General features: G+C 34.8%; 2 protein-coding genes across 4 annotated transcripts in view; one reads left to right on the top strand and one right to left on the bottom strand.

The window, feature by feature from the left end:
• smchd1 (structural maintenance of chromosomes flexible hinge domain containing 1) overlaps positions 1-1,470 on the bottom strand; it is a 55,653-nt gene extending 54,183 nt beyond the window's left edge. Inside the window, exons 1-2 of the mRNA XM_081393853.1 lie at positions 1,063-1,470; positions 876-951 (exon numbers count right to left, since the gene is read on the bottom strand). Coding sequence (XP_081249979.1) covers positions 876-951; positions 1,063-1,215 — 229 coding nt within the window. The 5' untranslated portion in view covers positions 1,216-1,470. The remainder of the gene's footprint in view (positions 1-875; positions 952-1,062) is intronic.
• Positions 1,471-2,327: 857 nt separating this feature from the next.
• Positions 2,328-12,725, top strand: mettl4 (methyltransferase 4, N6-adenosine). Of its 3 annotated transcripts, none has more exons than XM_081355285.1 (8): positions 2,328-2,771; positions 2,906-2,971; positions 4,573-4,927; positions 8,787-8,856; positions 8,977-9,151; positions 10,571-10,677; positions 10,767-10,852; positions 12,049-12,721. In XM_081355285.1, exons 1-8 carry the CDS (start codon positions 2,499-2,501, stop codon positions 12,222-12,224), a joined length of 1,308 nt encoding a protein of 435 aa, XP_081211411.1. In that variant the 5' UTR covers positions 2,328-2,498; the 3' UTR covers positions 12,225-12,721. The 3 variants fall into 3 exon arrangements, with proteins under 3 accessions (XP_081211411.1, XP_081211412.1, XP_081211410.1); XM_081355286.1 differs by having other exon boundaries at positions 2,364-2,771; positions 8,983-9,151; positions 12,049-12,725; XM_081355284.1 differs by having other exon boundaries at positions 2,364-2,771; positions 8,935-9,151.
• Positions 12,726-14,872: the final 2,147 nt, after the last annotated feature.

Genomic DNA, 14,872 nt, shown 5'->3' with positions numbered 1-14,872 from the left:
TATTGATTTAAAAAGGAGTTTATTGATTTAAAAATGATTGTATTGCTTCCGCTAAAGAAAATAGTCTGTTCCGTCTCTACGGTTAGAATCCTGCGTCCATAGCAACGCTCTGTTTTTCTGGTGTGTTATACTTCGCAGCGGTCTGTTATCAAGAAATAACAGATCGCATTCTACATTGGAATTCAAAATCTGCTGCTTAATATCTTATTACAAACATGTTTGTGTCCTAATTTCATAATGTGAAGTTTATATGAGCAGCGCAACTCAATATTTTATTTTGTTTATATATATTTTGGATATTTAAAGAAGTTTTACTGTTTAAAAACTGGACAAACTTTTGTGTTTGGGGTTTAAAATGTAAAAATTAAAGATTATATTAGTAAAACTCAATGTGTGGCTTTTGCACTTTTTAAAGTACACTTTTACACATAAATACCCTGATTTAGGGTTTTATTTAGTTATAAACAAAAATCAAATTGAATTTTTAAAAAAACCTATCCGATTAATCGAAAAAATAATCGTCCGATTAATCGATTATCAAAATAATCGTTAGTTGCAGCCCTAAAAAAAATGTACATATGTAAATAAAAAACACTTTATTTACTTTTACATTTTTTAAATAAAACTAAAACTACACTGAAAACCTTGAAAATGAGTAAAATACAATATTTAACTTAAAAGCATCAAATATTTTCTTGACTCACAGTCAACTTTACAGTTTTGAAATAAAATAGAAATTATATGAAAATGAAAATAAATATATTTATTTAAAAACGTTGAAAGCTCTTACTGTTAACATATGTAAATACAACACTATTTACCGGTTTGACACGCAAAAATATATACATAAAAAAACTGCAACCAATGACTCTTACTGTAAAGTTGTTCGTCAATCTCTTTTCGGTCAGTCGTGCTGATAACGAAAGTCTCGTTTGTCGACAGTGAAAACTCCTAAAATGAAAAGAGAACCCAGTCACTGCTAAATGTACCTGTGTTAACAAGATGTATGAGATGACACTGCGTGCGGGTAATTTACCCTGGTAAACAGAGCAGCTGATTTACCTGTCTCAGAGCCTGAAGAAAGCCATTGTAATCGTTGTTCGCGACGTCTAGCGTCCTCCCCGGCGCTGCGCTGCTGTCCGGGCGACAGTCATAAACACACACCGATTTCGAGAGCTTTTTCCCCCGGTCTCTCTCCGCTCCGGCCTCGGTCATGTTCGTTTCGTCACACGTTACTGCGTAGCCAGCAACCTCTGATCCAGAAACAAACAGAAACTCATCGCTTCCTCGCTGACATGTTTATCTTGAGGTTTAGATTTGTTCTGTCGTTCACCGGGCTAATATATATGCGAATATTCACGTGGAACGAGGTAATTTGATGGAGGATATAAACTTAAAGATTTCGCGCCAGGAACATCACCCAAATTCCTCTAGTTCGTGTGCAGCATCCTTCGTTACTTCTTCTCTAGCACTTTATTATGGCGATTAGCAAAAAGCTTTTGATGCATTACCGCCTCCTACCGGGATGGAGTGTGAAGAAAAAGAAGAATGTTGATGTTATTTTTACACAATTATTTTATATTTATACAATAATAATAATACATATGCAAACACTTATAACGAATAAAATTATTCTTAATTGCTATTTTCTTCTAATTTTATAACTTAAGAATAAAGTTAAGAATATTTTGCATTCCCAAAATTCATTTTTTAAGAAAGTTTTTTTTTTTTTTTGTCTTAAGATTGTTCGAAAAAATCCTTGTAAATGACCTCTTATAGTTGGAATATAGCATCCAATGTGTCTTAAGTGTAAAGGTAAGATATTTAATGAATTTGTTTCCAATATTAAACATAATGGCCAAATGTACTGGACCTGTTGTGGACTTCTGCTCGTGAGGTTCACTTGGGGAGTTGCCTAAAATCATGCTTTTTAAAAATATAATTATGACATATAAAATTAATATAAAATATAAAACTCATAATTATGACACACTAATAATTATGAGATGGAAATTAAAATTTAAAGTCATAATTATGGCATAAAATTTTTTATTATGTCTTAAAATTTTTGTGTGAAAATTATGTCTGTAATTATGACATGCAAGGTCAAAATTATTATCGTAATTTTGACTCTAATAGTTTTACTTTAAAATGTCTGTCATGACTCATAATTTCGGCATGTCGTAACTTAGACTTTTTAATCTCATAATTATGACTTAATATGTCATACTTTTAATCTCATAATTATTACTTTTTATAATTGAGATTTACAAAAGCATGATTTCCCCCATTCTGGCTTGACGTTGATTGTCCACACTAGTCCAGTCGGTGGCAGTAATGCGCCAAAAGCAAGCTTGCCAACCGCAATTAAACATTAAAAGAAGAAGCAGCAGCAGCATTTATGTATTCTGAAATGAGATGAAACCTTTTTTATATATTGTAGTATATGAATGAAACCGTTGGAATAATTTGACAGTCATTATACTAGTATTGTGTAAATGTCTATTGTGTGTGGGAACTCGTGGGGCTGGCTGGTGGACTCTTGCACTCACACAGATGAGGGTTTGCAGCGCTGTGTTTGTTATAATAGTGCTGGGCTTGAAAAGCCGACATACTTCAAAAACTCTTTCAAGAGGGAATATTTTAATATTTTGAAGCCCCACGTTCAAATTCGACAAAACACAGGTATCTTGACAAGCAGCAGTCCGTTACACACGGCAAAAAATAGCACTAGTGATGAACTTGCAAAGATTGATCTTCAAACACGAAAGGTATACAACGGAAAAAAGCAAGACAGCAGCATATTTATTGTTGCTGTCATTATTTTAGTTGATATACTGTACTCGATTATAGGGTCTTTGGAGATTGCTGTATGACTCTTAACAGTTTGTTTTTTTATTTGCAGAAACGAAAAAGAAAGCAGCGTGATCTCAATGCAGGGGAGTTAGATGCCCATATTTATCATGGAAAGGTGACATGCTTTATTTATTTCTTAAATACCCCGTGTCAACTAAACTTAAAAGGAAAATCATTTTCATAAAAGGTCATCATTTGAAACTTAATGGGAACAAATTAGATCAAATTTGGCAATCTTGTTTCTTATTATATATTTTTTAAGAGTTCTTTTGGATGCTGTCTTATATTTGTGTGCCATTATTTTTAGTTAAACACACAGCTAAAGTAGTTTGCAGGCAGGTTTCGACCGCATTACAGTTCCATATCACTTAGCTAAATGATTTCAGTTTTTTCAAAGGTCCTTCCAGACTAAAACAACTGCAAAATAACCAAAACCCACAACGACACTCACCTAGCAAATAAATGTAGTAGACAATTAAAATTTAAAATTATTTCCAAGTTTTTTGCCATAAAAGTATATTTTATTATGTACGGAAACTGTACGCACTGTACGAATATCTTTTTAATGAAATCTGAGGGCTTTTTGTCTCTTCATTGACAACTATGCATCTACCACTTCCAAGCCCCAGAAAGGTAGTGAAGGCATCATTAAAGGGTTAGTTCACCCAAAAATGAAAATTATGTCATTAATGACTCACCCTCATGTCGTTCCAAGCCCGTAAGACCTCCGTTCATCTTCGGAACACAGTTTAAGATATTTTAGATTTAGTCCGAGAGTTTTCTGTTCCTCCATTGAAAGTCAATGGACGGCATACTGTTCACGTCCAGAAAGGCAATACAGACATCATCAAAGTAGTCCATGTGACATCAGTGGCTCAATCTTAAGTTTATCAAGCGACGAGAATACTTTTTGTGCGCAAAAAGTAAACAAAAATAACGACTTTATTCCACTATTCATTTCCTTCTCTCTGTGCCTCGAGTGAGTTCACGTAGTGTTTTTGCGTAGCGCGTCTGTGTTGCCTTTCTGGACATGGACAGTATGCCGTCCATTGACTTTCAATGGAGGAACAGAAAGCTCTCGGACTAAATCTAAAATATCTTAAACTGTGTCCCGAAGCTGAACGGAGGTCTTACGGGCTTGGAAAGACATGAGGGTGAGTCATTAATGACATAATTTTCATTTTTGGGTGAACTAACCCTTTAAAATGAGACTAAAGTGGTTAAACCTCAGTTTTATGAAGTGACGCGGGTGATTTGCATGTTGGAGATTAATATTTTGTAAATAAAGTGCTAAATTATGAGATCAAAGATGAACGAAAGTCTTATGGGTTTGGAATGACATTAGGGTGAGTAATTAATGACAGATTTTTTTTTTTCTGTTTTTGGTGAGCTTTCAGAATTTCATTCGACCTCACTTACTTTCATAACCAACTGCATTAATGACCTAAAAATGTGACTTTTTGAAACTAACATTTAAATGACATTTGATTCCTTGCTCAGTTTTCCTTGCTCATATTAACCACCTCATCAGGTCCTCATTTTTTCATCTTCGCCATATTGCTTGTCTTGTTTCATAAATGCTGTAAATCTTTTATCAGTGCATACTAAAATGGATCCTTTAGGATTCGGTTTTTGCTTGCCGTTCTAGCATACAGATTTTCTCTCACACACACTCTCTTTTTGTGCATGCGTTGTTTTGATTTTTTTTTTTCTCAGGTCAGGTCAGTGGTTCTGGAGGGCTCTCAGGCTCTTCTGGAAGCCGGACGTCAGCGTGGATACTTGACCGAAGCTTTGAACACACCACCCTCTGAATCCCTGCCAACACACGAGTGTCAGCTTGCTGCTTTATGTGACATGGCCAAACAGCTCCCATTAACAGACGAGTCTGTGGCACCAGTGCAGACGCTGAACGGAGATGGTCTGGATCCACCGCTTGACCTATTCTCATACATCACAGAAAACCCATTCGACTGTGCTTATGAGGTCACGTTGATGAGGGAGAAGTATCTATTGCCCCCCCGCAGCCGATTCCTGTTGTCTGACATCACACGTATGCATCCACTTGTCAACAGTGAGTTTTAATTTTCTATTCTATTACATAATAGAGTATTTTCTATGTTATGTAGAGCAGCTAAATGGCTTAAAGCTTTCAAGACCAGTGTTATTTTAGTATTATTTATATACTATTATAGTATTTATTCATATTTTTTTTTTTTTACCATATTTTATTTAAAGCTTTTCACATTTTTTACAGAACAACCCCCCACCCCATGCCAGCAAAAATAAAAAATAAATAAAAAAAGGAAAAATCAATAATGATAAATGCCTGTCAAAAGTGCATACACACAGAAACATACAATATCCACACATACATGCATACATACACACATTGCAAACCTCTATACATACATTAAAAGATACTTAAAAGAAAATGCCAATACAAATGTTTACCCAATTATGAAGAAAAAAAGAATGATTGCACCCTGCAAGATGCTATATAATCTACAGTACCACGCCTATTATAATATATGTCCAGTCTGTTAAATTCCATGATCCCCTTCCAGAAATTCCATAAAGGACTTCCAAATCTGGAAGAATTTCTTTGGTTTACCAGCAATTTCATATCTGATCTTTTCCATATGTAGTACACTGCTAAACTCTGTAAGCCACAACTCAAATTTAGGTACAAACTCTTTGTTCCACGTCAGCAAGATTGTCTTCTTCGCTATTGTCATCCCATATTGTATCAACTGGATTTGATTGAGGTTATAGATCTCTAAAGAAGGGGCCCAGCCTAATATTGCAACAAGGGGATCATGAGGAAAATCAGTTTTAAGTACCTTTGAGTAAAAACAAAAAACCTCAGACCAGAATTTACATATTTTTGGACAGAACCAGAATAAATGAGCCAATGTACCTTCATTAGACTTGCATTTAATACACAAAGGTGAGACAGAGGGATATATAGAGTGTAATTTTGTACGAGAGTAATGCAGCCTATGTACAACTTTATATTGTATCAGTTGAAAATTAGAGCTGATGGAGCAAGATCTAACACCTCGGAGGGCCTCGGCCCAGGAATCTTCTGAGATATCTATACCCAGGTCTTTTTCCCAGGATATCTTTAAATATTGTGTACGGGGAACTCTGGAGTTATTTAAGCATTCAACAAATTTAGAAACCAGACCCTTCATGTCAAGTTCAGAGGTCATACAATAATAAAGATGCTCAGGGGATTTATAGGTTTCAAAATTAGGTATATTACTTTTAACATAGTTTCGTACTTGTAAATACCTGAAAAAATGAGAGGGGGGTAGTTCAAACTTTTGTCTGAGCTGAGCAAAAGACGCAAATACATTGTTAATGTAGAAATCACCTATCAATACAATTCCTTTTTCTTTCCATGATAAAAAAGTTGTATCCGTCTGCGAGGGAGGAAATGCATGGTTATAGGCTATAGGAGTAAGAGAACAAGTTTGAGGGAGTTTAAAGACCTTCCTAAGCTGATACCACACCTTTAAAGAATTTACAATTATAGGGTTACAGTTCTTAAGTTTTCTAATAGGTTTATTTTCTGCAAAGAGTAAAGCAGGGAGGGAGGAGTCCTGAATATCCCGCTCAATAACGAGCCATGCAGGAATGGTAGTAGTCAATACCCCGGGATATGCACTACGCCAATACATTAAGGCCCTTAAATTGGCTGCCCAATAGTAGTGTTGAAAACAGGGAAGGCCTAAGCCTCCTACATCTCTCGCTTTACAGATATGGGCTTTAGATATACGATGGGCTTTATACCCCCAAATAAATGGCATGATCACCGAATCAAGTGTCTTAAAGAATGATTGGGTTAGAAATATTGGGACATTTTGAAACAAATAGAGAAACCTGGGTAAGGTAACCATTTTGATTGCGTTGACGCGACCAATCATTGTTAAAGGAAGTACTCGCCAAGTCTCTACATCACTCTTCAGTTTGTCTATCATAACCTTATGATTTGTTTCATATAAACTTTTGAAATGTCTAGGAACAGTGATACCAAGATATTTTAATTCACTTACAGTTCTAAAGGGGAGGTTATTAACAAAAACTGGATCCATTGTTTCATATAATGGCATAAACTCACTTTTCTGCCAGTTAATTGTGTATCCAGAGAGGGTACCAAACTCCCTGATTAGGTCGAACAAGAAAGGCAGAGATCTCTCTGGATCTGAAAGAAAAAGAAGAACATCATCCGCATATAATGAGATCTGGTGTTTTACACCCCCCATCATAACAGGAGAAATATGCGGATGATTTCTTATACTTATCGCTAAAGGTTCCATCGCGATAGCAAAAAGTATTTATTCATATTTTGAATTAGTTTTTATTTTTATGTTACGGTTTAATTTGAATAATTGTAGGGTAAAAATAAGGTTCCATTGGTTAACGTTAGTTAATTACATTAGTTAACATAAAATAAAATAAAAATTCTAAAGCATTTATTAATCTTAGGTAAAATTTAATTTAACATTTACTAATACACAGTATATTACTAGAATCAAAAGTATCTGTTGTTATTATTTAATGGACCTGAGCTAACATGAATTGACAAACAGTTGTATTTTTGTAAAGTAACATTAACAAAGATTATTTAATACTGTAACATATTGTTACTTATGTAAGGGTTAATGCCCGACGAGGTGTCCATTGTCAGGTATTAATGGACGACGGCGAGACGTGAACCGTCCGACGCGCAGCGAAGTCCATTAATACCTGACAATGGACACCTCGTCGGGCATTAACCCGCTTATACCATGGTCACTTGCCAAATAACACATTTTTAAAACATTAGTTTATTTTTTAATTAGTTTTACAATCAAAATTGAAAGTTTTTACAAACAATAACTTGGTTTCCCTGGTTACGCCTGACGGTTTATTTAGCAACCGGAGATATTTATAGTCCGCTCGATTTATAGTCCGTATAGATACTTTGACTGCCTGTTGCTATGGTTACTCACAGCTGATGTAGCCAGCGCATTTATTTATTAATTTCGAACGGTAAACAGTCAGTTTCACCAGAACTCCTTTCCTAGGTGTCCTCTATCACTTTTTAATGGACACCCTGCAGCCAATCAGAATCGAGTATTCACCCAGACCATGGTGTAATCTTAGTTATTACATGGCTGATGGCTCTGTGGAATACTTGATTCTGATTGGTCAATAGTGCCATTCAGCGGTAAATTATTCCCAAATAACAACCGATCAAAACAGATAACACCGGCTCATCCGGGTCACTGAAGTCAGCAGCGCTATACGCCTGCTAGGAACGATTTTTCTTTGTGGAAGTTTTGTATTTGGTGAGTTAATAAAGTATTAAAACTCAGTCGAATCAATATTTTGTGTACAGTTATTTAATTATGGACTCACTCTCTCGTTTCATACAAACACAGCTGCTGCCATTTTGTGACTTGTTTTGTACACTGTTGGATTATGAGATACTAACAGTTACGAATTTAAAACAGTTTAATCTGAAATCAATATATCTTATCCCCATAATTATTTATGTGGTGAAATGCTGTGTAATAAGTGGTATGACTGTATATTGTATCCCTTAAATGTCCGTCTAGTTTGAACTTTCCAGGCAAGCAACTGCTTTCTGCGGAAGCTTTGCGTTTAATGCCTAATAAAATATTTCAACTCAGATCAATATTTCATGGCAAGTACCTGCTTACCTCCGCTTCACGTCGGGGTCCTCATCACCCTGTCAGGGGTTATTTTGAGAGAACCACCGGCTGGATGTTCATTATCCCTTGCTTAATGCATTAACCAAAGTAACTAATTGGAACATAAAATATTAATCTAATAGTCATTTTGTTATACTACTTTAGATGCTTCCAATTTTGCATCATTTTGTTTAGTGAGTTTTGCATATTCCTACATTTTGACTACAGGTGGAGACAAGTTTGACCTTATCATCCTTGATCCGCCATGGGAAAACAAATCTGTCAAAAGAAGCAACAGGTAACGTGACTCCACATAGACATGCATGCATATCTGTTCATATGGTTATGAAATTATTCATTCTCTTCCTGCAATAAGAAACTGCTCTGGCCTGAAATCATATCATGGTATGATTGACAGATACAGTTCTCTGCCGTCTTCTCAGCTCAAGCAGCTTCCTGTGCCAGCACTGGCTGCTCCAGAATGTTTGGTGGTTACGTGGGTAACTAACCGGGCAAAGCATCTGCGTTTCGTCAAAGAGGAGCTCTACCCATTCTGGGCAGTTGAAGTGCTAGCAGAGTGGCTCTGGGTCAAGGTACACACAGAACACAACTGCACAAGAAGAGGAAAAGTCCCCTAAAACACTAATTAGGAGAAAGAAACACCATTACCCACTTAGGGGTCACACTTATGATAACCCTGAGCTCAAAATAGACTGAAGACAATAATCATATTTAGGAAAAAGAATTTTTTTAATTAAATGAATGTTTCAATAATATTTTTTCTTTAATTATTTTGTATTTTGAAGGGAATTTTGTTGTACTCGACAACATTCACCCCTAAATGATGCACAATGTATATCTATATAAAATAAATATTACAAATATGTTGCAATATTTTCAATTAATTCAGTGATTAAGTTAAAAATATAACATAGATATTTAATATATAATATAATATTATATATATATATATATATATATATATATATATATATATATATATATATAAAGGGATGTGTATTCCTTTGTTGCTTTTAATAGTATTTTCAGACATAACTATTTTTTATTAGATTTTGCATCTTTGTGGACCATTTCACCTTTTCTAATCATTTCCACACACACGCGCGTTCATATTAGCCTGACTACGTCAGACTTCGTACTTCCGCTCAATTTCATTTCGCTTCTGTACTCAGTCTGAGACCGCGTCTGAAAACAGCCGGCCAATCAACGAACAGAGGGCGGGCTGAGAGCCGTGACGTAGACGCTGATTGTACCGTGGATGCGTAGATTTACTTCACATAATCTGCAAAAGTCGTTCACAGCCATGTTCACTCCGGTATTTCGCTCGATGGTTTTGTTTTCGCATCATACATGTGTTTACAGTGGAAGTTAGATGCGGCTGAGCATGCGCATAACACACGCCATAACCAAACGTTATGTGATTGGCTTACGGGTAACCAATGATTTTAAGCTTCAGACTAGCGCCCCCAGGCGGTAAAGAAAACGCTTTTCTATTACGGAACTCCAGACTCTCTCTACGAAGCAAAGCGAAGTAGCAGAGTCTGGTATTACCAGGCTACGTTCATATAGCAATTGCCAAAAAATCTGAAAGTTTCAAACCATTCTGATGAAGTAAAAAAAAAAAAAAAAACTTTTTTTTTTGTTTAACATGATTGAAGACCACCAGATGGTTAAAGGGACAGTTCACCCAAAATTCTGTCATAATTTACTCATTCTCATGTTATTCCAAACCTGTATCACATTTGTTCATCTTCAAAACACAAATCTGTTATTTTTAATAACCTGAGAGATTTCTATCCATCCATAGAAAGTTCATTCAAAATGTTGACGCTTCAAAAAGGTTCATAAAGCCTTCTGAAGTAACTAATGGGTTTTCATAAAGTAACAACAAAACTTCATAATTAATTACTTGATTTAAGGAGGACTGCAATAATGTAATGTAACACACCAACACTGCTCAGCTTGTGATGACATTTTGGCTGAATCTCCAGGTGACCCGAACAGGGGAGTTTGTGTTTCCTCTGGATTCGCAGCACAAGAAGCCTTATGAAGTGCTGGTGCTTGGCAGGTATCGCTCTTGCACTGACCACACAGTCAGGTAATGTGTGTATGTTTCACATTGGAGTTTTCTTTCCTTCCATCTCTTTGTATTGTAATCTCCAAAGCTTCCAAAATTGTGTGTTCCAGGTCTTTAGCAGTGGATGAGCTTCCAGAGCAACGGCTTCTGATCAGCGTCCCCTCAGTGCTGCACTCACACAAGCCTTCGTTGTCAGGTGCACACGCTTAAAACAAATCTGTGCTTTGCAATATAAGCTCATTTGTGGTTCAGATATCAGATTATACTTCATTTTGGTCTCTGCCTGCCTATCCTTTTGAAAAGGTAGCACTTTTTGTACTCACGAAGATAATGCACTTTAAAAAACGTAATGTTTTTAGAGACTCAGTTGATCTGCATGTTAATTGCAATCAAATGGAAATGAATTATATTTCAAATTAATAAAATGTTAGCTGAACTTCAAAGTGCTTTTTGACCTTAAAGGTATAGCGGAGGATGTTTTACTTCCTGGTGGGTAACCTAAACTATTGGTCCTCCTAATTGTCAATCATTCTGGTGAATCAATCAAACTTTTCAAAAGTGGAGAGGGCGGGTCTTATCTAAAATTTGGAAAGATCCTCCGCTATACCTTTAAGTAAAGTAGGACTTGAGTACATTTTGATATGTAATTTTATAATTAATTGTATTGTTATTTAAATATGTATACTGATGAATGTACAAATACATGTTGTGTATTTAAACATAATTGTAATTACACTTTTGTAATGAACTTGCATTTTAGTACATATAGGCCTTGTTTCACAGACAGGGCTTAGATTAAGCCAGGATTAGGCTTTAGTTCAATTGGGACAAATAAATGCTTTTATAAACATGTGCATCTTGAGACAAATAATTACATTAACATATTTTAAGATCTGTCAGTGCAAGTCGCTTTCACTTACAAAAAATAATATTTATTAACATTTATTAAAGTTGAAATTATAATAAGGTACTTTACATGCGCTTTAGTAGGCTTTGTAAGACAACACTTCTTTTTTAAAGCATGACAAAGGATTATCAAAACATGACCTAACTTTTAATTTGACATTCTTACAAACTGCATGTTTTAAGTGTACTTAAGTTTAAGAAACAGAGTGAATCAGTGATGAAAGTGTACTCTCTTTAAATACTCTTTTAAGTGGCCTTTTATTTCATTACTGTTATATTATCTGCAAGTACAGTTTCTTAACAATATTCTTTGAAGATTTGATTGTACAAGTGCACATTCAATACAATTAAGCGCACTTCTTTTTCACACAAGTGTATCTTCTGCGTATCTATGGGATGTTTTGTCCTGCTGATGTTGAGAGTCCGGGTCTGCAAACTTCCTTGATTTCAAGCTTTCGTGCTAATTCTTTCTCTTTTGTACCACAGCTGTGCTCAAGCCGTACATCAGCCACAAGCCCAAGTGTTTAGAGTTGTTTGCCCGAAGTCTCCAGTGTGACTGGACCAGCTGGGGAAACGAAGTCATCAAGTTCCAGCACAGCAGCTATTTTACCAGAGAGAGGGCCGAGGATCCGGCCAGGACATCCCAAACACTTACACAGTAGATCATGGACTTTATTTTACAAGAATACAAGAAACTAGTATAAGAAAGTTTGTATTATATACATGGAAAATGCAGTACAATTGTGTTTTCATCTGAATTGTGTATTTTATACCAAGCAGAAACAACAATATTTTTGTATAAAAATGTATGCAAAGAGTACTGTCAGTATTTTACAACATACATTTTAGCAATTCGTTATGGGGCTCCACAATAAGGATTTTTCCTTTCTGCGAGCCTGGTCTGGCCAGGAGTTGGGATTGTACTTGGCCTTCCAATAATTTGTCTGTTTTTAGAAACATTTTTAAGTATGTGTGTCAGAAATGTTATGGTATTTTAAGAAAATATATTAAAAAAAATAGTTTTTTGAGTTTAACAAATGGACCTGCCCTTTATGCGCTAACTGTTTGACTTTCATTGTCTCATGATGGTTGCAGAAATTATGGATCAAAATGTTAACTGTAAAACTTTGCCAATAAACTTTATGTGAAAACACCATGTAATCATTTTTGTGCTGGATGTTTCAATATTGTTTCCACTATTTAGTTCTTTTCGTACTCAGTCTTATTACACCAGTCTTGATTAAGTTATACCGGCTATGACATTTTATGGTACATTTTAGAGTAAAGAATGCCTTAAATTTGATTGAATTATAAATATTTTTGATAAATGAATTCACTTTTATTTTAGCAGGTTCCTTGATTACAATCTCTCGTTTTTTTTTTTAAACAGCCTAAATAAATGGTATTAAATATTAGAAAAATAGGCATAAAACAAATGGTCAAGTGTAAAAACAAATTATGTTGAAATTGAGAATGAAATAAACTGGGTAAATTTACAAAGTACACATTACACTGACACTAGTCTACATTTTATAAATAAATTTTAGAATAAAACGATTAAAGAACTAAAACTAAATGGAAATATAGAGGCAGTACATAACGAAAGAGACAAGGTTTTTGTTTCAAGCAGTTGAAGTGTTTTTTTTTTTTTATGTGCAAAATCATTTCAATCTATTTCATATTATAAAATGATGACGTTTCTTGATTTTTTGAGTTTGTCATGACTCAAAAGTCAAGGTACAGGTTTGTCACCGTATTTTGAAAGTGACCTTTTTATTAAATTGGTTTCTAATCATTTATTTGATATTGGGGAAACAAAAAATGTACTAGGGGAACAAATGCATTCGCTATCTTTCCTATTTTGTTTTTGGGCATTTTTGAATTGTGACCAAAGCCCATTCATAAGGTTCATCCACATTCCCCATGAGCCGTGCATGATGATATATTTAACAAGCATCTCTTCCATTATTAAAATCTTTTTAAATCATCTTCAGAAATTCACTGGGCTAATAAATTATTTGTAACTTAATGTTATCTATAGTCACTATACATGTCCTTTTTTTTTTTTTCTATGAACCTAAATAAATCCAGAAGAGTGGAATTATTGTTTTAGGGCAGGATCCTGTAAGTTGGCAAATGCCATCATGCCCATATTCTCAAAAACAATAAACAAAGCAATGCGAAAGTGAAAAGTAAATGTTTGTGTTTCTAAGACCTGACATTCTGTCAATTGATGTGGAGACAAGTGGACATGGAATTGCAAGTTTAATTGAAATAAACAAATAAATAAATATGCTGTCGACATGATTGACAGCAGAAGAAAATACACACACTTCACAATCATTGATGCATGACTGAAATCCATTGCTTGACACTTCCACCTGAAATAACCCTTATTAATGAGGACAGGCTTTTTGTGTCTGCTTCCCCTTTTCATTAAAAGAATTGATAATATTTTCCATTTCGATGTCAGTTAGGGTTGTAAGATAGCACAATGTGAATAAAATAATACCATAAAACAATTAACTCCTGAAATATCAACAAGCAATATTAATATCCTGTAGACCGTTCCATTTCATTATGATTAAAAGCAGTATCAATCATACATATATATATATACTGTATATATATGGTATCAATAATGTCAAAAATGTGATGTGCAGTCAAATGTGTGTTGTTTAAACGAGTGTTCTCACCAATACACTTGTTGTGTCTTATATTTTATTAATATTATTAAGTACATTAGGATTTGAAGTGCACATTCAACTTCTTTTTCACAAACATTTTTCAAATAACCATGAACATTTAAATACAATAAAGCAATACACAATATAACAGATATCAAACAGATTAAAGAGCAAAAGAACACAATAAAAATAGTTTGAAAAGAATTTTTGTACATTCAGTTATTTTTGGTTGTGTGGGTTATATGTTAATTGTAATGTGAAATAGCTTTTTCCGGGAAGTCCTACATAAAAAAAACAATATGAAACTTCTGATCCCTCTTATTATTTTTGAATTATCAGTATTTTACAGATTCCGAGTGTAAACTGTAAATGTTTTAAACGCCTGCATTGGGTAAAGTGTACATCGTCTATATGTGTGTGCAGTTTTTGGAGAAATGAAGATGACAAGGAGACCTTTATTAAATTTGTGTTGCGACTGAGATGTGTGTGACTTGTGAGTGTGTATCTACCCACAGTGGCAACAGGGGTTCTTTCTCACTATGCAGAAGGGCAAATGTCCCAGAATGCCTCTCAGCGAGACAGGCTTGTCACTGCTGTTGACCTCCAACCCCATGGAGCTCTTT

This window comes from Scardinius erythrophthalmus (genome assembly GCF_964197995.2).
Source record: "Scardinius erythrophthalmus genome assembly, chromosome: 2".
Classification (NCBI taxonomy): domain Eukaryota; kingdom Metazoa; phylum Chordata; class Actinopteri; order Cypriniformes; family Leuciscidae; genus Scardinius; species Scardinius erythrophthalmus.
Note: the sequence above shows the minus strand (reverse complement) of the source record. Positions and strands in the feature narration are given on the sequence as shown.

What these genes read in the sequence shown, in the direction of transcription:
- mettl4 (XM_081355284.1), top strand. Translation starts at nt 2,499, where the DNA reads ATGTCTATTGTGTGTGGGAACTCGTGGGGCTGGCTGGTGGACTCTTGC. An exon ending in CAGAGTGGCTCTGGGTCAAG is followed by an intron (nt 9,152 to 10,570) that starts GTACACACAGAA and finishes CTGAATCTCCAG; the next exon opens with GTGACCCGAACAGGGGAGTT. An exon ending in TGCACTGACCACACAGTCAG is followed by an intron (nt 10,678 to 10,766) that starts GTAATGTGTGTA and finishes TGTGTGTTCCAG; the next exon opens with GTCTTTAGCAGTGGATGAGC.